The sequence below is a fragment of the Pteronotus mesoamericanus genome, unplaced genomic scaffold, assembly GCF_021234165.1.
Source record: "Pteronotus mesoamericanus isolate MK-2021 breed Mesoamerican mustached bat unplaced genomic scaffold, CSHL_Meso_final contig_192, whole genome shotgun sequence".
Taxonomy (NCBI): Eukaryota; Metazoa; Chordata; class Mammalia; order Chiroptera; family Mormoopidae; genus Pteronotus; species Pteronotus mesoamericanus.
In genome coordinates, this window is record NW_026555082.1 from 1,802,218 (window position 1) to 1,826,605 (window position 24,388).

The 24,388-nt window shown below is 50.3% G+C and overlaps 1 protein-coding gene across 3 annotated transcripts in view; it reads left to right on the forward strand.

Annotated features, from left to right (window-relative positions):
* Window positions 1-5,387: 5,387 nt before the first annotated feature.
* WDR20 (WD repeat domain 20) overlaps window positions 5,388-24,388 on the forward strand; it is a 47,556-nt gene continuing 28,555 nt past the window's right edge. For all 3 annotated transcript variants that reach the window (XM_054567739.1, XM_054567740.1, XM_054567741.1), the window contains exon 1: window positions 5,388-5,661. In XM_054567739.1, the coding sequence (XP_054423714.1) occupies window positions 5,413-5,661 (249 nt within the window). In that variant the 5' untranslated portion in view covers window positions 5,388-5,412. The remainder of the gene's footprint in view (window positions 5,662-24,388) is intronic.

Genomic DNA, 24,388 nt, shown 5'->3' on the forward strand with positions numbered 1-24,388 from the left:
GGTGTGTAGTGCGCCCCAGCGCATCATCCCTTTTTATGGCTGAATGGCATTCGATTGTACGGACAGGCCACAACCTGTGGATCCATTCATCAGTTAAGGGGCATTTGGTGTGTTTCTACTTTTTGGCTATTATGACAAATGCTGCCACGGCCGTTCACGTGCGCATTTTTGTGTGGACACGTTCCGCTTCTCCGGGGTACATACCCGAGAGTGGAACTGCTGGGTCGCGTGGTAACTGTTTACACACTGAGGAATGCCAGGCTGTCGCCCAAAGCGGCCGCGCCGCTCTCCGTCCCTGGTGGCGGTGAGTGAGGGCCCGAAGCTTCCCGCGTTCGTACCGCCGATGCCAGCCAGCCTGGCGCTGATTTGCATCTCCCTGATGACTAATGAAGCTCAGCATTTTTTTCATGTGCTTATTGGCCATCTGTGTATCTTCTTTGGAGAAATGTCTATTTAGGTCCTTGCCCATTTTAAGAGTAGGTGACTTGTTTTTTGAGTTGTAGGGGTTCTTTACAAATATTTTATCCCATTCCATGGGTTGTTTCTAATTTTGAGCTTAAAAAAACTCTCTGAATTAAAAAAAAAACATTTTGCTTTACTTAAGTTGGTATTTTTTCCCTTTTAGTAATGTATAGCATAAAAATGGGTATTTAAATAATTTTACTCCAAGATGTTTCTCTTTTGAGACCTGAATTCAAATTCTGTTTCTCTAATGCCTACCCCTGGCTGGCAGCACAGATGAGCCACGTCATCAGTCTGACACTTCGTGTTCTCATTTCTGAAGGGGGGATCAAGGTTCCTCCTTTATAAGGCGGCTTTGACGTAGGAGCGTGGATAAGCACCTCCCGTGACGCCCACATAGGAGGCTCTCACAAAATGCGCTGTATCTGAACACCTTAAGGGAGCTTTAAGAAGCACCTATATTTCAAGATACGTGTGAAATATTGAGTGTTGCATCCACTTAATAACGATTACTTAAGGAGGAATACGATGCTTTGCGCACGATCGATTTGCATCTAAGGACACCTCATAACTTAGCCATCCTGGTGGCGTGTCAGCTTCACCGATCTGCGGATCTGAGGCCGAAGGCGGGAGCGGTGCATTAAGGACACTATGCTTTGGGAAGTTTTCCAAATTTGTTTTCAAGTCCCATAATGGTCTTGTAAGGAAGTACTGAATCATAATGTAATAATAGAATAAGCTCATCCCACCAGATAAATCTGAGAGGTTTGTTACTTTATGCAGTGAGTCAGTAAAGATTTCAAATGTGGTTCCTAAAGACACCCATTTATGCCTGTTTCTCTTAAGAAGGTCATTGAGGCAAACACTTGTTCCCCTGAAAGTTAAGAACAACAAACACGCTTTTCAGCATCTTAATGGATTAATCTCTGAATATGAAAAACAGTAAACCCAACCTGAGGTGAATCTTCTCTATGTATTAAGTTGCAAACAATCATGTGCTCCTCTAGCCGACCTCCTGGACTGCCCCACGGCCCCCACTCCCTCCCTTGGGGATGGCACCCCGGCTTTCCACGCCACCCCTCAGCCGTGACCGCCAAGTCCGTGGCGGCAGCGCAGACTTCTCTCCAGACCTGACCATTCAACTGCCTCCTGGCCGTTTCCTCTAAACGCCCAGCATGTTCAGGAACGAACCCCTGACCTAAGTTTTGAAGTTTCAAAACCTGCCCCTCCCCAGGCTCCTCCTCTCAGTTAACGACGCCCTCCGGCTGCTGGTGCCTACTCTGGGGTCTTTTTTAAAAAAAAAAAAAGATTTCATTTATTTATTTTTAGAGAGAGGGGAAGGGAGGGAGAAAGAGAGGGAGAGGAACATCGCTCAGGAGCCTCTCACACGCCCCCACCTGGGGACCTGGTGGGAACCCACCCGGTGACCTTGCAGCTTGTGGAATGACGCCCAACCCGCTGAGTCACACCAGTCAGGGCTCTGGATTGTCCCGAGGCCGCCCTTTCTGTCACAAATCCTATCTAATCTGCTGGGAGACCCTACTGGCTTTACCTTCAGAACACAGCTAGGATTCTCCGGCCTCCCTCCATCTCCACAGCGACCGCCCAGGGCCCACGCCTCCACGGCCTCCACGGCCTCTGCCTGGGCCACGACAGTTAGCCTCCCAAGTGGCCCTTCCACTCTTGCGTCTACTCTCAAATCGGCCAACAAATGGATGCTGGGCCCTGCTTCCCGGCCCGCCGCGCTCCAGCTGCCCGGCAGACTTGCTGAGCGGCACAGGCTAGGCATGCCCGGTCCTCGCTCCGCGGCACCTCTGTCCCCAGGCCCCACTCCCTCACCTCTTTCGAGTCTTTGTCAAAATGTCACCTTCTCATTGGGGCTTATCTTGATGGCCATGTTTTAAACTGCAAACTTCCCAACATGCCCCCAACCCCCCTAACCTTGCTCTACCTCTTTTCCTAGCACAATCACTACCTGCGTTATGCATTTGTGTTTGTCTTTCATCCTCTCTGTCTTCTCCTTGCAAGAGTATAGACGCCGTGAGGAATTTTTGTTCACTGAAGCCTGCCAAAGGCTAGAAGGTTGTTCATGAAATAATAGCACAAATCGATCATGTACAAAGCATCTTATTCCTTCTTAAATAACGGTTATTTAAGAGTGGCACATGTGGGCACTCAAATATTTGTGGATACAAAGAATTTGAAGGAGGTCCCTCACATCTTTGAATGTGCATACAATCTGGCTGAAAGGCAGCATGTACATACTAACAGATAAATAGCAACACATGACAATTAGCCTACACTGATAAATACCAAAAGAAGGTAATGGTTTAGGGTATTATACATGACACGTGAAAGCTCAGAGAAGTGCCACAGATGTTTAGAGAGGTAATTTTTAAATTTGGGGAGAAGGTGGTCCCACCTCTTTGAAAATCTGATGAAAGCTATAGATTTCAAAAACATAATGAATAGGTACACACAATTGTGAATATAATTACAAAGAGTTTCAACACTTTCTGAAGCCAGCCACGTGTCCTGAATTGAGAATCCTTGGTTTCAAACATGGGTTTTGCACCGAGGGCTTGGGAACGGCTTGGTGAAGGTGGCACTCACGCCAGTTCTGAGGACCAGGCTGCGAAGGGGGAAGCAGAGGCAGGGAGGTGCTTCTCAAGCGAGGGGAAGCCAAGGCGACCGCAGAGCCTGCGCCTGGAGTCTGCACGGGAGTCCTGCCGTCCCCGAGAGCAGGCTGAGAACTGCCGCGTGCATGGCAATAATGTGGCTACTGCAAGTCGCTGGAAGTTTCTGGGCGAGAGAACACAATGTCTGAAGAAAATTAATTTGGAAGTTGTTTAGAGGAGCAAAATTGAGAGAAAAAGTGAAATTAAGGAAATCACTCACAAAGCCATTATATAATCCTTCAAGCTCGAATAGGAAGGGAAACTGATAAGGTTTAGAAACAAATGAATTTGAGGCACAAACCCAATTAGAAATTCCTGGTATGAAACTGAAACTCAGAAATGAACTTCAGGTCAAGTCCAGTTATATAAATTCAGGTGTTATTTACTGAATCGTTGAGTGTGGAGCGGTAAAAAACTACAACGGAAAAAGTATTAAGATGAGAGATTATTCAAAGGCTTTGGGTGGGACAAAGTGAACGGCCCATTTTAATTGTGATCAAAATAAAATGTTCCATTTATATAGAGTAAAACCCTAATAGAATAGTGGTATTATGGATACTTGAAAGCCGTGGCTGAGGGATAATAAATTCTTTTTTGTTTTAATTTTTGCTTGCTGAATTACTTTTTTCCTCCAGAAAGTACTGTGATGCTCCCTCCCCCTTGATAATGAGGGAACACAGCTAAATTATTTTCAGATGATTCAGGGTGTTGCTCTCCCTCAAGGTGATCGTTATAAATACATATTTTCAATGTAAAATGACACAGTTAGAGAAACTGGGATAAATCCATGGTGACCACAGAAGACATCCTGGTATCTTAAAAGACTTCTGATGTCTATTTGACTTTCAGGTAAATGCAGACAACATCAAAACAGTAATAAAAAAAAAATTAAAGTATTTTAGGGATCTATTAAGTAGAATTTTAGTGCTTTTTTGCCAACATGTACAAAGGATAAGGGGTGTCGGTGTCAAATGCATTATTACATCATTGGCAGTTTCCACTGGCATCTACCTGCTTTGTGATACATAAGATGTTTATAATTTAGACTCCTTTTACTTTAGAACTTACCCTCCTCCGCTTCTTCTGTGACCCTCCAGCTACGATGTGAACGTAAAGGAATAGTTCATTCTACCTGTAACAAATGTTGCCCCGCCCCCGCCCCGGAATTCTATCAGAATGTTTCTGCCACTTCAGAAACTGTCTTATTCTAGTGCAACATGCCAAACAGCCCAGGTATAAATTGCAGCTTCCCCTTCAACACGTGTGCTTGTCCTTACACATCCAGACATAGTACAGTACAGTATATGCACAATACTATGCCCCAGAAACAATGTCACAGATTCCACTTGAGCCTTTACAAAAAATCAATGGTCTCTAAATTTATTAAGGGCGCTTAATAAAGGACTGCTCAAGAGAAGTGAATCCTGCTTAGATTGTCCCAGGTTCCCGTCCCCTCCCCCTTTTCTCTGAACACCTGGTGAAGACAAACTTGACAGATGTGCCGACACAACCTATCTTTCTTAAAATCAGCCAACACTCCCTATGATAGGTATTCAGATACCTGACTTGCAAACACACGTGCTGTGTGCATGTGTGTACATGTGTACACCACTCTCCCTCTACCGCACCTAAAACGCACGGTGAAGCGCAAAACTTAGGTACGCAGGTATCTTCTCGGAAACTGACGCAGGTCGGTGCACAGGGGATCCCGACGGTCGCGCGAGGGGGCCGAGGGGAAGCCCCAAGGGAGGGGGACCGCCCCCAACTCCTCCCTAAGGCAGAATATTGGGGATCCGATGCTCCCTTCGAGGCAGAAGAGGGAGCCGGCCGAAGCTGCCCTGTTCCCCAGCTCCCCCGGGTCCCAGGGCCCCTCGGGGTACAACTGCCCCGAGCTCACCTCCACAGTCCCGACCGCCACCCAGCCGCGCCTTTCCTCACGGGACTTTAGCACGGCCAGGGCCGTGGACGCAGGCGCACGACTACCCCGCCCCAGGGCGGAGCCGGCCTTACCTGCGCCGCAATGGGGCCGTCCCAGGCCGCGCCCAGGGGAGGAGCCTGCGGACGTCCCGCCGCGTGGAGCTCCAGGTGAGTACGCCTGCGCAGTCGGGCCGTAAACAAGCCCGCCCCTTCCCCTCGGCCTGCCTCTGCCCGGCCGGCTCGCGGGTGGGAGGGGCCAGGAGGAAGAGGCGGGGGGAGAGGGCCAGCCCGGGACAGCGCCTGCGCGGTGGGCGTGATCCGGGCACTCAGGGCAGGATGAACGCTGCTTTCCAAGATGGCGACGGAGGGAGGAGGGAAGGAGATGAACGAGATTAAGACCCAATTCACCACCCGGGAAGGTCTGTACAAGCTGCTGCCGCACTCGGAGTACAGCCGGCCCAACCGGGTGCCCTTCAACTCGCAGGGATCCAACCCTGTCCGCGTCTCCTTCGTAAACCTCAACGACCAGTCTGGCAACGGCGACCGCCTCTGCTTCAATGTGGGCCGGGAGCTCTACTTCTATATCTACAAGGGGGTCCGCAAGGTACCGACCCGGGCGTCCCCGGGGCCGCCGGCGGCGTGGGCAGAGGCTGGGAGCAGGGCGGTGACAGCGGGGGCCTGGGTGACCGACCGGGGCGGCCGTCGCGCTTACTTTGGAGTGGGCCGGTAACTCCACTGGGGCGCTGGTGAGGAAGGGAGATTCCGGAGAACGGGGTGGGGGCGGTGCGGGGGCCGTGGGGTGCGGGGTGCCGTCCGGGGGGCGCCCGGGCCGGCCGCGTCCCCTCCGGCAGGGTCCGTCAGGCTCTGACACGGCCGGGGAGCGGGCCTGCGAGTCCCCGGAAGAGGTGGGGTGGCCGTCTGGTCGCTGAGGCGGCGTCGCCTCCCGGGAGGGTCGGGAGTGTCGCTCTGGGCTGGAGAACGGGCGGCGGGGGAAGGAAACGGGGGGCGTGAGACCAGGTCGGAAAGGACCTGCCCGGCACCCAGGCCGCTTCCCCTGCCGCCGCTCTGACACTTCCCGGGAGCCGCTTCTGCCGGCGTTGACACCCGCTCTTCACGAAAACGCCGCGGGGGCTGCTGTCACTGTCTCCGCCGGGGAGCCTCCCTCTCGGCCCCGAGAGTCCGGGACGGCTAGCTCCTGCGGCGTGAGGTCGAAGGGACGCGCTCCGGGCCGAGGCTGGTCCTGAGGGTTCCGTGGGAGCGCGCCCAGGCCCCCCTCCCGCACTCCGGCCTCGTCCGGGACGCGGCGGACGGGCCTTCCGCACCCGGTGCCGGGAACCGGTCTTGGCGGGCGACTGCACGGTGATTCTGCGAAGCACGTAATCATCCTTTAAACATATCTCTTTGAAAGCAGCCGCTTATTAGAGCTCTTCTTTCATTAGCAACATGACTTGGTTCTCTTTGAGGTCTGTGGTCTTTGACTCGATTCCTGCGAGAGGGAGGGAACCGACGCGCCCGCAGCACCTAGGCGTGGGGAAGGGTGGGAGCGGACTCACACCTGCTCGGCCAGTGTGCAGATAAAGGGCGGGTATGGCAGCGTGAGCCTTCTCCAAGGTTTAACGTGCCCAGAACGGTAGGGAATGACAGTGGTACCTAAGTGTAGCACGTTGTCCGCGTGGGTCCAGGCGAGCCTCCGTGGTTGGTGTCCGTAAGTGTCCCACCGCGTTTGAGGTGTGCTGTTCTCAGCTCCTGACAGTAACCCGCTGGGCTCTGCGCTCCCTCGGAACTGGGAGAGTGTGAAGTCGTGGGTAGTCGAGGACAGAAATTTCAGCCCTAGTCACAACTTTGTCACGGTCTCGTCGGGTGACCTTGGACGAGTTATTTAACTTCTGTCTGCACCTCTTTCAAAAGAGAACGTTGCAATACGCACGTTGTAATTTATAATATGACTGTAATGAACTTTAAAGCCCTGAAACACTCAGTGGATGTAAAATGTAGTTAAAATAAGCATGAAAGGTAACTGTCAAACAGGAAGCTGCTGTCTTGACATTGATACTAGGACGGAATGGATCAGCTTTTTTTCTGGAAGTAACTGTAGACTTAAATTATTAAAGTTTACATACATAAAATAAGTAAGTGCATAAAAACTAAATTTACTAGCTGTTGTTAGTGAGGTGTTACCTTTTTAAAAAAGTTTCCTTTGGAAGTATATTATTTCTGAAGCATTCTACTGGGAAACCTTATTTGGATCTGATAGCCCTGGTTTGCATCCTGAAAACAGGTCCCCTGCGGGGAAGTGCCAACTTAGTCTTCTCATTTAGTGGGATGGCCTTCAGTGAAGGGTAAACTGGGAGAGCTTTTCAAAACTACACTAAAAAATTATTTTAAACAAGACAATCTTAAACAGGTAATGTTGCCTTTAGCTGCATAATTTATTTAAGCACTTTATTTTTTTTTTTTTGGTAAAATTTCATTTTGACCTGGTAATGTCTTGTAATACATTTGCATTAGATGGTAGACATTTCACCTCTCGTCTAGCCATTGTAATGTAAAATTTTTTTTCCATGAATGAATTTGCACTTATTATTTCTGAGTATAAGTGATGTTTTTGTGACTTTATTTTCTGATTCTAAAATAGAGCAGATGGTGTTCCTTAATCAGAAACCAAAATTTACTTTTCAGGGTTAGGAGTTATAAATCTGGTTTTGGCAGTTGGTAACTCTGACTTTTTTTTTCCCCATTGTTTTTCTTCGGGGCGTGAAAGTTTTACAACAATTTTTCAGATAATTCAGAAGTTCTAATTAGGACGAATTCATTCAACTTAAACCTATGTGTAAAATAAGTGAAAATAGGTTTCTTCACCCTGGGCTGGGTGGCTTGTTTGGTTAGAGCATTGTCCTGTACCCCAGAAGGTTGAGGGTTTGATTTTTAGTCAGGGCACATACCTGGATTGTGGGTTCGATCCCCAGTCGGGCCACATATGGAAGGCAAATGATTTATGTTTTTCTCTCTCTCCCTCTCTCTCTTCCTCCGTCCCTTCCTTCCCCTTTCTCTAAAATCAACAGAAACATATTCTCTGGTGAGGAGATACTTTTTTTAAAAAGTCCCCTTGAAAAGCCTCCTCACAGGGCGTGTGGAGTCGTGGGGAGTGGAGTGGGTGAGGAGCCAGGAGGTGCTGTCTTGGTCCTTTGGAAACATCGCCGGTCAGGCTCTAGGGCAGGGGTGCAGCCCGCAGGCTGCAGGCGCTCCAGGATGGCTTCAGCGCAGCCCAGCCCGAAGTCATACTTTTACTTAAAACGTTATGAGATTTTGTTTGTTTTCATTAGTGCTTGTGTATGTCATGTGTGGCCCAAGACAACTCTCTTTCCAGTGTGGCCCAGAGACGCCAGGAGGTGGGACACCCCTGTGTCAGAGCTAGAAGAGACCTCAGAGCTCGTGCAGAGGAAAGCCAGGCCGAGCGCCTGCAGACCCGTGTCCCGGGGTTTCCCGTGGTGAGGAAGGCAGAGCACATGGGGGTCTCGCGAGCCGTCTCCGTGAGAGGAGCCTGGTCATACCACGCTGCTTGGTCACAGGGATACCATATCCTCCGGGTGTCTCAGAATTCACCCCGGTGTTTTGCCACATGCGGTCTCGCTGAATCTTGATAGCGGTCCTGTGAGGAGGCGACAATGTCTTTTCACATCTGAGGTGCAGAGGGGGGGTTCCGGTGGGCGGAGATCAGTTTTGTGAATTTATGTTGCTTAACTAAAGATAATATGAACATTGATTTGTCTATTTATTTTTTAATTTATTTAAAAATCTTATTCATTTTTAGAAAGAGGTGGAGAGAGGGAGAAAGGGAGAGAAGCATCAGTGGGAGAGAAATAGATACATCAATCGATCGGTTGCCTCACACAGGCCCCAGCTGGGGACCCGGCCGGCAACCCAGGCCTGTGCCCTGACTGGGAATGGAACCGGCAGCCCTCCTGTTTATAGGCCAGCGCTCAACCCACTGAGCCACGGCAGCCAGGGCTGAACATGGATTTAACGCGGACACGGACCATCTCCATAAAGATCTGAGTAACTACTGTGATAGTAATTGTACTAGGTAAGGTGCTGGGGGCCACCCGCGAGTCAGCAGGGCTCTGTCTCTCCCAGAGAACTTTCAGCGACCAGCTTTCAGGCCTCTTCGTAGCATACTTTGCCTTCCTCTTTATAAAGGAGATTGTTTTAGGGCAAAGATGCCCAAGGTAGCTGGGCTCTTGGCCCAGCCCCTTCATTTTGTGGGGCTGCGTGTCTACGTGAGTGGGAGCGGCGACCAGCTGGGCCTCAGCCGGGACGCTGCCTGTGCAGCAAGCCCTGCCCCGCCTCCCCAGGCTAGATCAGTTGTTTTCCTGTTGCGGGTTCTCAGAGCGTCCAGCACTTTGCCTTTCTAGCACTTCTACAAACTTCTGATTCCCTGGGTGATAATCTGACTGCCTTCCATAAACAAAGCTTCCTTGGAGCAGAGACCATGTCTTTTCTGCCGCCTTTGTCTTCCTGGTGCCCAGCGGTGTGCCCAGCATAGAACAGGCCCTTACTGTTTACCTCTTGAGTTCATGACTGAATGAAACGTTCATGTCCTTCTATATCGTACATTAAAAAGATCTATCGAAGCTGGAAAATCGACTCAATTTTGGGCCCAAAAGTAACACGTGTTTTTAGTAGCTCACATCTTTTTAAAAACATTGAAAATTACTGTTAATAGGTTATAAGTTCCACTTTCTTACAGCTGGGAAATCGCATAGCAAGTGACAGCGCAGGGATGGGGAGGAGCTGAATGGCTCGGCTTGCTTTTCACCGCCTCCTGGCGCACCCTGTCACCTCCCGGAGCTTTGCAATAGCAAACGCGTTTTTAAAGCAGCACAGACTCAGAATTACTTGACATTCACGTCAAGGAGCCTTACTCCCTACCTGCCACCTTGCGATTCCAGGCCACAAACGCACTGTCCCGTGGTGTCATGGAAGCGCCCCTGCAGTGGGGCGGGGCACATAATTAGGTGGCTTGCGGGGCCTCTTCAGCGCTTAACGTCGTATGACTCTGTGCTTAATGATTTTTGAACTGTGTATTTATTTATTTATTTTTAGAGAGAGGGGAAGGGAGTGAGAAAGAGGGAGAGAAACATCCATGTGTGGTTGCCTCTTGCACGCCCCCTTCTGGGGACCTGGCCCGCAATCCAGGCCTCTGTCCCAGCTGGGAATTGAACTGACGATCCTTTAGTTTGCAGGACGGCGCCTAATCCACCGAGCTGCATCAGCCAGGGCTCAATAATTTTTAAATGAAAACAATTCCTCTTTTTATTGGGAAAATGTCTAATACTCATTGTCTACTTCTTGAGTGGGAATTGGGAAGTGTGGAGTGTTGTGAAAGCAGGTTGTCCACATTGTGACTCTAGGTAGGTCTCTGTGCTGGAAAAAGCTTTGTGCTCCCCACGCTGAGATGACGTTGGGCCAGTAGAGCCCATTAATAACAGCTAACGTATTTGTAGAGCTGGAGTTATCCAAGGAAGTAATGGGTTGACTTGGGGGAGAGATGGTCATCATTCCGTACAGAAAGGCTCTCTTGGACAAGGCCGGCAGGACCACCTGTTGGCAACTGAGGGACCCCTGCTTTGTGCAGGAGGGTGAACTGGACGGCTTTCAAGGCTGCCCTCCACCCCCAGGCTGGCTTTAGATGCCAGACGGCTCCAGAGAAGGTCTTGTTCTTCACGCCTTCCTCCCCGTTGGTAATTTTCACACCTCTCTGTTCCTCATTTATACTTTTGAAAGAGGCTTCATATTTACGTGGAGAAATTTTGTACTTTAGTACCTGTGAAATTGAGTAGAAATGTATACTCTTTTTCTGCTGAGGACTGCTTAATGAGTCTGAAATATTAATAAAAATTCAGCTATTTGACGGTGGAATCTCATGTACTGAGGGAAAGTATCTTGATTTCTCGCTTGCAGCAGGCTTGAGAAAGTCATGTGATGCCTTGGTTCTCTTGACTTGGACTCAGAGGGCGGTGCTGAGATTTTGAAAGACTCCCCGGGTGGGTATCAGCAATGGCAAGGACCTCCCAGAAGAGGTTGGGAAGATCCATGAGAGAGTCATGAATGTCGTTCTTTAACAAGCACACGTTTATGGGGCACACCTGCCGCAAATGAGTTACTGTTCTGGGTGCTGGGTGTAGACAAAGTCTCCACCCTCAAAAAACCTGTCACCTATATTTATTATCGATGAGTTCATCTAGTGACTTAATTTAAGTGTTTACCATGCTCTGGTAGAAAACTTGAACAAGAATCAGAACATAGTTAGTGGATTCTGTCACTGACTAGCTTGGCCAAATGCCTAAAACAAATGCCTTGTTTTAAAAATAAATGTGAAGACTTTTGTAGTCTGGTATTCAATGTCTTAGAGAACAATTTTATTTATATTTAATGGGGTTAGTTTTTGCAGAAATATGAAGTGTGGCCCTGGTTGGTTATTTAGGAGTACACATCAAAAATAGGAATAACTTTAATTGGTAGATATTCTCAGTATCAATTTTCAGGACATTTTTAAATTGTCTGAGAATATCAGTGACCAGTTACCGTATCCTCTTAAGAGTCGAAACATTCGGCATCTGTTTTCGATAAAAGAGTATAAGGAATGTCTTGCTTTTTTAAAAAAACCCTCATCTATCAAGTGTTATCGCAGAATCGATGGGTACAAGGTCCTGCTGTCGGTTGTGGACAAGCTGAAGGTGAACTAAGACACTTCAGGTCCACCTGGAGCGTGTGTGTGTGTGCACACGTGTGCATGCGCTGATAATTGTAAAAGTGGGAGGCGGGGGCTCTGCACGTGGTCCGAGCGGGATGGCTCTCAGGTGGGATTCAGGAGGAAGGGTGGGGTCTCTCCACCTAGCAGAGGAGAAGAGTGGGCTGGGTTTCAGAGAGATGCTTTGCCCTGAAGTGATGTGTACAGATCACATATTTGTGAAGTTTAAAACTTGTAGCCTTATGTTTCTAATTTCAGAAAGGCTTTGCCTGTCCTTCCTGAGGGAGCTTTAGTTGGTTGGCAGTTGCTCCTATAGTTCAGGATTTTTTCAACTTCACAGCTTCTCTATCAGTTGGTTGGTTGTGAATTGAGTAATGTTTTGCATTGTCAATTGTATTTCATGATACGGATATTTAAAAAGTAGGGTGGGCTGTACTAAAAGCATGCCAAATCTGCCTGTGCTACACTTTGTATGGTTTTGTAGCAGTGGGAAAATGGAGTTGAAACTATAGATTTTATAAGAAAGAGGCAGCAGTTGTTCATGAGGAATGAATTTAGGAGGTTTTTATAATTTAAAAGTAAGACCGGGAATGTTCTGACACATTCTCAACCAGTCGCTCTGTGGGCTGCCCGTGGCCGGGAGCTGGCGCACAGGCAGCCCCATGGAGCTCGGCGTCCCTGCTGCTGCGGCCAGACCCACGCGGGTGCCCATCCTCTGCGCTGCTGTGGCCTGCATGTCAGAGGCTCTGTCTTGTCTTAGCGTGTCATTTAACACACCTTTAGTGGTTTTGTGAAAAGCAGCGTGCTAGACCGGGAAACTAGACGTGGTCCTTGACCTTGAGAGGATTATCATCTAGCCCAGGAGACTCGATAGTCACACCTTCAGCCATTCTGTCAGGATCGATTGCCTGCCTGCTCTGTATTGTTGTTGAGACAGAACCTCTGCCCTCAGGGGTTCGGGGTCCAGTGGAATAACAAACGGCTCATTCACTGGACAGGAGGGGACTGTAGACCCTGAGGCAGCTCAGACTTGGCCCCCGAGGTGCCTACAGCCTAGTGGGGAGATGTGCAGGCGGTGCCTGCTGTTTCAACAGGATTCAGGTGTTCGGGCTTCTTAATCTGAATAGAATTTGGGGGGCATGTCAGTCTAGATGGGAAGAAGTATTTTACAACCTCTAATTGAACGTGAACATGTCCTTTAATTGTGAATATAGGCGACCAAGCACAGCAGTGACAGACCGTGACTTCCACCAATGAAAGTCACAGGTGTTCGCCCATCCCATCAGTGGTTTTGCCGCTGCAGCAGGTATCGTTCACACTCGCCGCTCCTTTGAAATTGTATGAATTCATGGGGTGGCTACTGGAGCTGGTTATTCTTTATGTGAAGTTAACCTTTTTAAATCCTAAATTTACTTATACAGTGTAGCTGAATTTGAATATGATTGATCTTTGTAATCTGTTATATTTAAAAACACTACCACAAGGAGGAGTCCGTGGCCCGGGAAGGGCGAACACCCTGGCCAGGTGAGGCCTGGCCCCGTTCTCTGGAACGCGCGTGCGAGGGCGCGGAGGGGGCCGCTGCCTCCGTCCTCCGGGAAGGGGTCGCTGCGGCGCCTGCGGCTGCTTTCCGGCTCACCACCGACAGCCCGGCATTCTTGGGTGGCCATGCCTCGCACCTGTTTCTCTTCCTGCTCGTTCTTTCGTGCCCTTTGTGCTCCACGAGACTCCCAGTGTTCCCCTGGGCCCCGACAGTGGGTGATTACAATGTAGTGTTTGTCTCAAGTGCAGTGGGAACAGAGAGAGGCTCTATACCGAGGTGACGTTTGAACCGAATTCTGACGGGTGGGTGGGCTGAAGGCGGAGCAGCGATTCTCAATCTTCCTCATCTCACCGCACGTGTAAACTAATGACTACAGTTCTGCAGCACACCAAAAGTTACGTTCTCACTTTTGCCAGTCTGACCAAAAAAAAAAAAAAAAAAAAAGGGTATAATTTCGATTAATTCACACTGGACAGCTATTGTTGTGTTGGCCGTTGTCATTTTTAAATTTGACAACCCAAGGTTGGAGAGGTCAGCGCCCTGACTGAATGGCCAGGCATCGCATGCAGTGAGCGTCCTCTTGGGGCACCTGTTGAAAGTCGCTGGCGGGGAGATTTCGAAACCTGGAGGCCCAGCAGCCAAGGCCTAAGGCTGTGGCAGTTGACGCTCCTTCCGAGGGCAAGGAGCCGCCCTGCGGCGAGGGCCAGGCCTGGGAGGGCAGGGCGCGCTCCCGCAGCCGCCGTCCCTGGTCCCTGCGGGCTGAGCCCCGGTGGGAGGAACTCGCCGCGTGATTAGAGCGCTTTCAGTGTGTTTCCTCCCCTCCGGGACCCCCGAGGTGGTGCGCGGCAGCAGCGTGTCAGCCTCCTTTAGGGTCCCGGAGTGTTACTCTCTGTCAGCACCCAAGCCAGCAGGTCCTGCCACCCCACCCCTCGTGGGACCCCAGTCGCGCTCCTGCCGTGCTGTCACTCACGCACTGTCACCCGGCGCACCTCTGTCCTAGCGCTGCGATGGACAGCTGTAGGCCCCGCCCCTTGCACGCTCTGTTCCAGCCCTGGCTAACCCGGGTCCTCTGGTGAACGTCACTTCCTTCATCGTACAGAAGGGTGGGGAGGACCCTCTCTGGCCCCCCCACACCCTCTTCGTGTCCTTTGCCTCAGGCTGCTGTTCCATTTCTCAGCCCCTTAGCGCAAAGCCCCTCAAGCCGTCTGGACCCTCAGAGGGCTGGTCTGCCACCTGGAAGCCCGTCACCTGGGAGCCCACGGAGGCGCCTAGCGGCCGCTCCAGGCTTCCTGGGTCAAGAGCGGCGTTCCACGCGCGTCCCGCCTGGGCGGTGCCTGCGCTGACCGAGGCGGAGAGGCGTGGGTCTCGGCTACCTCCTCGCATTCTCTCGCGGCCCCTTCTTGCTTACTCCGGCCAGATTGCGGTGCCGTCCTGCCAGCTGTTGTCAGTGTGCGGTTCTCTGGCTGCTAGTGGACTGACCAAGTTGGACAGCTCTTACCACGATCGCGTTTTGGAGCAGGAGGGATGGTGCTTAAACTTGGCCTCGCAGAAGTTTCGGTCGCGCCGGGCGAACCAGTTGTAGAGACCCGCAGTGCGGGCGCACTCGGTGTTGTCAGGGACGGTGCCCCGTGGTACGTGTTCTTACCAGAAACGAGTGCGAGGGGACACAAGAAGGCTGGGAGAGGCGCTGAGCGTGCTGCTACCTAGCCAGGGGTGCCCGTTTAACGCGTGCAGCTCTTTGTGTATCAGTTCTATCTCAGTAAGCACTGGGTTTAATCATGTAGGACATTTCTGGGGTTCTAACCTCAAACTAGAACACTGCCAGAGGGGTCCGGCTTCCTTCTCTCTCTGCTCCCTCTAATCCTTTTATTTGTTTTTGACGCTTCCTTTTGTTGGTGTAAGAATAAGATGACATTTGAGCAGGAATTTGAAGGAATCGAGGGAGCATACTATATAGTATTTTGCACCTTGTTTTTTTCTGCTTAATGATATACAAGTATGTGGGAGATCTTTCCATGTTAGTAAGTGGAGAGCTTCTTCACACTTGCTTATATCTGCTTTATGCTCCATATTGTGGATGTATCATAATTTATTTAACTAGGTGATTCTTGATTGTTAATTTTCTAAATACGAGTGATGCTGCAGTAAGTAACTACATGTATGTTACTTTGCACAGAGGCAGATGTGTCTGTAGGGTGTATTTCTGGAGGAGGCACTGCTGGGTCATGTATATTGCGATGGATGTCACCAAACCAGCTTCCATCAGGGAGGGGTGTGTGGTTGGCACTGTCCCCCCACAGCCTCAGCAGCATCGCGTGTTGTCCGACTTCTGCACGTGTCTGATAGGTGAGAGATCAGTGTCGTTTTGCTTGTTCTTCCCTTGTAATGGAAGAGGTTGATCATCTGTCTACATACTAAGAGTGAAGTATTTCTTTGTCTGTGAAATGTCTGTTATATATATCCCTTGCCTATTTTTCTATTGAATTGCTAGATAACCTGATTTTTTTAAAAAGGAGCTCTTTATGCATTAGGGAGATCAGCCCTTTGGAATACAAATTACAGATTTTTTTCCTCCCAGTTTGTCCTCCACTTTATGACTCTGCTTGGGGGGGGGGGGTGTATGTATGTATGTTTTTAAAAAATATTTACTTATTTTCAGATGGAGGGCAAGGGAGGGAAAAAGAGAGGGATAGAAACATCCATGTGTGAGAGAGAAACAGTGATGGGTTGCTTCTCCCATGTCCCCAACTGGGGACCCAGCCCACAACCCAGGCCTGTGCCCTGACCAGGAATCAAACCGGAAACCTTTCAGTTTGTGGCATGACAACCAACTCACGGAGCCACACCAGTGAGGGTTGTATGTGTTTTTGTCATGAATAATTTTCTTACTTTTTTGTAGTTAAATTTATCAATTAAAACCTTCTTTTATAAACCTTTATGACTAATTTTGAGCCACAGTTTTATTATTTAGGTGTTAACCAGTTGACATTCTCCCAAGGTTTAAATAACAGGGAAAAGATATGCATTTTAATATCTGAGATTGGGTTTAACCATTTTTTTTGAAGCAAGCAATGGACATTAGAATGTGCTGAAAAGGGAGCTGGCAGACGTGATTTACTGGTGCTTTTTACGGTTTAGTGTACCTTGAATATATATTACGTTAGGGATGTTTTGCTTTGCAAACAGCAGGAAACCCAGCTGAAACTAGTTTAAACTTTTAAAGCGTTGGCTTAGGTCATTGAAAGCCCCAGAGCTAAGGTGGGCTTCAGGCATTTGATTGGGTGCCAGCCCTGTTTTGCTGTTCTCTTGGTTTTGTTTTCCTCTGCGTGTCAGTCCGCCTGGCGTGGGTGGCAGAATGGTGGTAGACATGGTCCAGTGTCCAGCCATGAGAACGAAATGCTCTCCTTGTTACCTTCTCAGAAGAATAAGGAAGGTGGTTGCACAGCAGCCCCCAGCAAACCCCCTCCTCTGGGTCATTTCCCAGATCGCAGGGCCCGCCTGTTCCTGCCGCCCAGGGAGCGCTGTGCGCTGGCTGCGTAAGTCCGGGCTGACCCAAAGCTCCCCCGAGGGGGCTGGATTGCCTGGCGCCCTGCCTGCTCCGGCGCCCACTCTGGAGCAGTGGGTAGACACCAGACAGGAGAGCAGACCCATCGGTAATACTGGGTAGACAGCCAAGAGTTGCAGACCACACTGAGGGTCTAACCCTGGGCTAGGTACGGGGGGCTCGGGCGCAATGGGCACAGACCTTTGCTCAGGAAGAGCTCGTGGTGCGAGGACCTGGTAAATGGAACACACGGCAGCCCCGGCTCGCTGAGCCCGGCTTGGGCCGCACAGCCGTCCTGCGTGGTCTAGAAACCTCTTTCCTTTGCTCTTGCTGTGTGACTGCTGTGGCCGTCCTCCCAACTTGAACAGTTGTGGAGTTTGCAGTTTGACTCTCTGTCTCCCCCATTACCCTGTGAATCTCGAGGGCAGAAACCGTCTTACCCAGCCCTGTCCCTGGGGTGCCTGTGCACAGAGGCACGTGGGGTTCGATTTTGCACGAATGAACTGGCCGAGACTGTAGTCCTCTGGGGACTTCCCGGAGTAAGTTAATCTTTAAGATCCCTGTCATGAGCTGCGTACGGTCGGTGTTAGTGACCAAAGCTCGCAGAGGCAGCCTTGCCAGTGCCTTTTGCATGGGTCGAGAGGCTCTCAGAAGTGTGCCTTGTCCTCAGGTCTTGTGCGGGGCAGAGTTCTGGGCTCTCCCAGGAGGAGGCTCCTGTCTTGATTGCCTCACCTGGAGCTGGCTTTGTTTGGAGGCTACGCTGTCCTTATCCTGGTGTCCTGGAAAAAAGTGTCCCTTCCAGTCCCTTCTTCTTTCCACTTAAGTATAGGAATTGCACAGCTCCTTACATCGCTTTTCTTTCCCCTTGCGTTTTGGCATAGATGTACCTGCAGTTAGCAAAACCGGGGGCAGTGCCAGCTCAGCTAACTAAAGAGTGGTGGGTGCCACACGCAGGACTTCCCCGACGGGGCAGTTCGCACTGCCCGGAGAGCTCAGGCGCTGGGGTGCAGGCTGAGCTGCGAAAGCTTTGCGGAGTCCTGCCGCTGGGCTGCAAAGTGCGGCCCGAGACCAGGCCCAGGTCCATTTGCCACTCGCCTGGCATCCTTGGAGCCTCTGCCCTCAGTCCCACGCTGCCTTTCCCTTTCTTCCTCGTGACTGTGTGCTGACTCTGCTCATTGAAGGCTTTGGTGCCTGCCTCCCAGCCTTCCTTTCCACTGGAGTTCTACCCTTGTCTTGCGTGGGCTCATACCCCGCCCTCCCCCCGCAGCCTGTCAAGCACCGTGGCCTCCGTCTGGCCTCCTCCAGTCTGCCTCTGGCTCTCCCTCCTGCGGTGGGTCTTCCCAACGGATGGGGCTTCAGCTCTGAAACTGCTACTTCAGGTCGGAACAGTTGTCCCTCTGCTCCCATGTGACCTTGGCCCCCATGCCCTGATTTCCCCAGGACGCTGGGGACTCGGCTCCACGCTGCCAGACCCGTGGGCCCCGTGAGGCCCACACTTCCTGACCGCAGCGGCATCTGACAGCGCCGATCGCCTTCTCTCGGTTGCAGCGCTCCTTGTTGTGACCCTTGAGTCTCGACGTCCACCTTTCCGGCCAGCATCTCTGGCCATTCAGCAGGGGTCCGGTCCTCTGCTCCGCCGGGTCTTCACTGGGTTTCCTTGTGGCGGTCCTGCCTCCCTTACTCCCGCTGTGCGTCTCCTCCGTGTCTGTGTCTCCTGTTCCTGAAGTCGTCGGTGCCTTTTCTCCCTGTCCAGGAAAAGGTGTCATTGCAGTGAATCGATCCAGTGGGTGTTAAAGCAGAAATCCATTACTAGGGCAACTAAAAGCGATGCCACGTGTGCTCCAGCAAAGCTATGTCACTTCCTTCTCAGTAGTGACTTTGGCCAGTTCCTTCTGCTTCTGTTGCCACTTGCTTTCTGGCCCGCCTCTCGGAGCCCGGACCTGGGTGTCCCCGGTGGGCGTGGCGACGGTGGGCGGGTTAACTTTTTCTTGAAGAGACTTGCAAGAGTTTGTCATTTGAAATTTTTAAAAATTGATTTTAAGGGGGGGCAGACATTGACACGTTGTTCCACTTATTTATGCATTCGTTGGTTGCTTCTTGCGGGTGTCCTGACTGGGGACCCAGCCCACCACCTTGTGTGTATCAGGACAGAGTTCTAACCAGCTGAGCAAAATTTTGTTCAAAGAATCAGCTATTTTTTTTCCTGGTTTGTTAATACCTGTTCTCTTTATTATTATTATTATTATTATTTTTTTAGCTTAAATCTGTTCTTTTCTTCGCTTTCTGAATGGAAAACAGGTTTTCAGCTTTTCGGTTTTATGATGTGCTCGAGGCTGTAGAAGTCCCTCCAAGTATTGCTTTAATAGTCTCCCCTGTGTTAGATATGTGGTAGTGTCATTTTCATTAAGATCTAAATATTTTATTTTCATCTTCATTCTCTTGACTTTCTAAGCAGGGTTTGTTTCCCACCCACCCCCAGCAGGCATTTTTTGGTTTCTATTCATGGTGGTTAATTTTGTTCTTGATTAACTTATTTGCATTATATGGTCAGAACGTTTTTTAAAATCAGTTGTTTAAAATATGATGAGACTTTTTCTTTGTGACCTAGTTAAAATGTTCTATGTATTTAAAAAAAAATCCTCCCCTGAGGATTTGTTTAAAGAGGAAGGGGGGGGCGAGAGGGAGAAAGAGAAACACCCACTGACCGGTTGCTTGCAGTGCATGCCCAACAAGATGACCCCCCCCCAACCTAGGCATGTATCCCGACTGGCAGTCGAACCCACAACCTTTTGGTGTACGGGTTGATGCTCTAACCCGCTGAGCCACGCCAACCAGGGCCTGTGTATTTTTAAAAGAAGGTGGCCTCAGGGTGACATCTCTGTATCTGGGTCTCAGCCAAGTTTTAACGGCCTCATGTTGTCTGCTGCTTTGCAGTTTTTGTGACTGCTTTGTTTATCGATTCTGGATAGATGTGTTGAGAAGCTCACTGATTCTGGTCTTATCCATTTCTTTGTCACTTTTTGCTTTATATTGAATTCAGAATTGTTAATCTTTATTAAAATTTAGTTTAACTATTATTTTTTTATTCTCACCTGAGGACTTTTTTTTTCTGTTGCTTTTAGAGAAAAAGGGAGGGAGCGAGAAGGGGAGAAAGAAACATCGATTGGTTGATTCCTGTATGTCCCCTACTGGGGATCACATGTGCTGGGACCAGGGAGGGAACCCATGACCTAGCTTTGTGCCCAGACCAGGACTCGAACCTGCCACCATTTGGTTATAGGCTAACACTCCAGCCAATTGAACCACACAGGCCAGGGCCTTTTATAAAAGTTTTTTTTTTTTTTTTAATTGACTTTAGGGAGAGAGGGATAAGGAGGGAGGGAAGGAGGGAAAAAAACATTGATTTGTTGTTCCACTTACCCATGCCTTCATTGGTTGATGTTTGTGTGTGCCCTGACGGGATCGAACCTGCAAACTTGGCATATCGAGACGACGCTCTAACCAACTGTGCTGTCTGGCCAGGGCTGAATTGTTAATCTTCGTAGCTTGTTCTTTGTGTTGGTATGTTTTTTATTATCTCTGTTTTTGCCCAAAATTCTATTCTGGAGATTGGAAAATCAGTTTATTTTTGTCAGTATTTACATGGAATCTCTCTCCAGCCCTTATTTTCAACGTATTTATGTTTCATTTTCAATGTGTCTTTCCGGTCCTCTTAAATGTTTTTGCTGTCATTCCTATACATCCGGTCCCCCCACTTTCCCTGCGTCCGGATGCCTGTTGCACTTGTCTCCAGAGTTTATCTTGGACGTGCTCACTTCCATTTTCACCGCCCTCACCTGTCTCACCTGTCTCACCTGGGCCTGTGCGGCCCTCTGCCTGGTCTCCTGCTTTGCTTTTGCTGCCTTCTCATTCACTCTCTGTCTGGTAGCCGGAGCCATCTTTAGAGATGTGAGTCTGGTTGTCACTCCCAGGCTTAATATCTTCCCATGGTTCTTGTTGCTTCAACATTAAAAACAAAGCCATTAACGCGGCCGACGGGCCCTGCCTGCGCTGGCCCTTGCCTGCCTTCTTAGCCTCTCCCCTCGGCTCTGTCTTTCTCACTCGCTGGCGCCCTTTGAAGTCTAGCAAGGCTCACCCTTCTGGCTACGGAGCCTTCCTGTGTGCTGTTTTCTTCCTCTCCCTCTCCCTTCACCTGTTTCATTCCTGCTCCTTCAGATCTTAGCTCATATGTCATTTTTTGAATTTTTATTTATTTATTTTAGAGGGGAAGGGAGGGAGAAAAGGAGGGAGAGAAACATCCATGTGTGGTTGCCTCTCACACGCCCCCTGCGGAAACTTGGCCTGCAGCCCAGGCCTGTGCCCTGACTGGGAATCAGGCTAGCGACACTTTGGTTTGTAGGCCGGTGCTCAGTCCACTGAGCCACACCAGCCAGGGCTCATATGTCATTTTTGTCCAAACCTCTTACCCTGACCCCTAGACTAGGCCATGTCTCCTGTTAGCCTCCACCAGGTCCTCTGTCTAGCACATGTTATGAGAATAATAAAATAATTGAATTGGAAATTTGAGGTCCCTTCTCTCCCCCACCCCCTAAGCTAGATTGCCAGCTCAGGGAGGCTGCTCTCACCTGATTCCTTGCTGAGCCCGAGTCTGGCCCAGTGCCTTTCGTGTGGTGTGGGCACACTGCGGGTGTCTGAGTGGCTGGGCGAACGCGTAAGTGACTTTGACATTTGTTTATTGACAGCGGGTAGATTACTGTGGTGAACACATTGTCTTGAGTATAGTGGGTAACTGATTAAGTGTTTCAAAGAGTCAGTCTCTGCTCTTCCTCATCTCTGTCCTGAGATGATGCATTGAAAGAACAGGAGCTGTTGTGTGCACCCCATCTTTGTCCCCTGCCCCCCCACGCACACTTCCCACACTCACATCTCACCTTCACGCTGGCAGCAGGGAGCTGCGTGGAAGGAGGCCGAGAAATCTGTTCAGGTCTAAAGGTTTTCTTGGAAGGAAAGTCTAATCATTTAAATCACCAATAAGTTTGCCATGTAGGAATATCTCTCTCACTGGTGGCAGTAAGAAGGAAAATGTTTTCCCTCACTTAAAGGAAAGAGTAGGGTGTATTTATGGTAAAAACTTCGGAAAATTCCCATCTCCCACGGTTTTTCATGTTGTGGTGTTTTCCTTGCCAATCCGTTTTTAAAAATTTTTTGTGCTGCCAGTCCTTTTTTGGCGCTCAGTTACGTGTCTGAAAATGATGCGGGTCCCTAGTGCCTGACACCGTGCCTGGTGCCAGGTAGGTGCTCGTTCAGTATTTGGAGGATAAGCCCAGGTACGTGTTGTTTTTCAACCTCAAAATCTTCCGCAGCTTCCTAATTAAGTATCTAAATAAGCATTGCTTTTGCTGAAGGTGTTCATGACCTTTTTGAGGGTAGTTGAGCTTTACATGAAGGTGTACTTTTCGTCTCTTTTAACGAACCTATTAGGTCATTGTAGAAAATGGCTTGGGCTAAATACTTTGGAGTCACCTGGGAGTCCCCTTTTTCTCAGTCTGTGTTCACTTCTTCAGTAAAGCCTGTTGGCTCTGCCTGAACACATATCCAGAGTCTGACCACTCCCACCTCCACCTCCACCTCCACGTCCTCAGCTTCAGGAAGCAGCCCCTCCCTCTTGTCCTTTACCGTGGTCTCCGCGTGGGCCCCCGCTTCTGCCCTGGCCGCTTACAGCCTTCTGATGGCAGCCTGCAGTCTTTCAAACAGCAGAGGTCAGGTCGTGTCTTCTGCGCTGCTTCAAACTCCCTGATGCTCTTCCACATCACTCGGGGGGAGCTCTTGGTCGGCGGGGCGATCTGGCGCCTTCTCCACCCTCAGTCCCGGGGGGACTTGCTCTCTGTCAGTCTGCCTCCCGCTGCCCCGTCCCGTCCGGCGGGGAGAGCCCTGAGAGCCACGGTGCTCCTCTCCTCCCCCGTTCTCTGGGTCTCCACCGGCTGCTCCCTCGTTTCTTCACGTCTCCGCCCACGCGTGACCCTGCCGAAGCCGCCCTCCGTCGCCTCGCCCGGAAGGGCATCGCCGCAGCCCGCCATCTCAGCCCCTCGACTCCCCGGCCTGCCCGGTGTTGCTTCACGGGCCTCACCGCTCTCCGGTGGCCACTGATTCCCCGGCGGCTGGCGGCCTCCCTGCTGTTGTCCGTGACGGGGGCCTGCATCTGCGTCCCTGAGACCCCGGCAACCGTGCCCTGCGGGGCCGCAAGCAGAGCCCAGCGAGCGCGCTGGGCGGGCCGTGGGGGAGGCCGCCCGAGAGGGCTGCGTTCGGGGTGCAGGTGTAACTGCTGCGAGGTGTGCTCGATTTCTTACGGAGCAATGCAGTCGCCTGGTTCCCGACTCAAAGGACATGCAGAGTGTCTCACAGCCCTGTCCCCTGGCCGTCCTGTCCCCTCCTCAGGAGCAGCCTGGGTTAAGTTCTTGTGTAGTTTTCCAGACACGGCCTGTGGTTTGGAAAATCACAGATACAGTTCTCCCTCCATTTAGAAAAGTGCAAGTTGAAGCGTCTGCACTGTTTTGTACCTTGTTTTTTGTTTCATAAAATGTATTTTGGAGATTATTCTGTCAGTGTGTAAAGACCTTTATTTTGTTAATAGCCACACAGTATCCCAGTGTCCGGACGCACGATACCATCGCCCCCCCGGAAGGACTCTGATGGTGCCTCCGGTCCAGCCTTCAGCTCTTACAAACTCTGCCGCTGCCCGTGACCCTGAGCGCGTGTCGTGGTGCCCTGCTGCCGTGGGTCTGAGGACTCTGTTCCCTGAGTGGAGCTGCTGGGCTGGGCCTGCGTTTTGGGCAGGCGGCCGGATGGCCCCCCGCGGCCGTCGCCGTCCTGCACTGCGGTGTGGGGCGCCGCGGTTGCACCTCGGCCAGGCGGACAGGCGGAACGTGCGGAACGTGCGGAACAGCCCCACTCTGTGGTTCTTGTACTATGAGTTAAGCGTCCTTTCGTATCTTCAAGAGCTACTTGTATTTTCTGTTCTGTGAGTTGTCCCTGCACTGTACCCATTTTCTAATGGGATTTTGATCCTTTCTTTTTTTTTTTCCTGTTGCCTTGTAGGAATTCTCTTCCATGTGAATTAGCCCTTAATCTATAATCCGAGTCGCAGACATTTGGTTCCATTTGTCAGTTGACTTCTGGTTTTGCTTCTGGTGATTTTTCTAGGTAGAAATTGCATTTTGTTTTTTATAGAAAAATGTATTAATTTTTCCTCATGGTTGTGGATTTCAGGTTATGCTTAACCCTCCTAACTTTATTTTTAAGCATGATCATGGTTTCTTCTTGTACTTCGGAGGTTTCATTGTTTGCATTTGCTTGTTTGCATTTGCTATGTCTTTGATGTCGCTGAGACATATTCCGGCATAAGATGTGAGGGGGGGTTTCAGACCTCTCCTCCCCTTGCTGGGGGGAGCGAGCAATCAGGATTTCTTGATCTCTTATGTTTAGTGTGGGGAATAGTC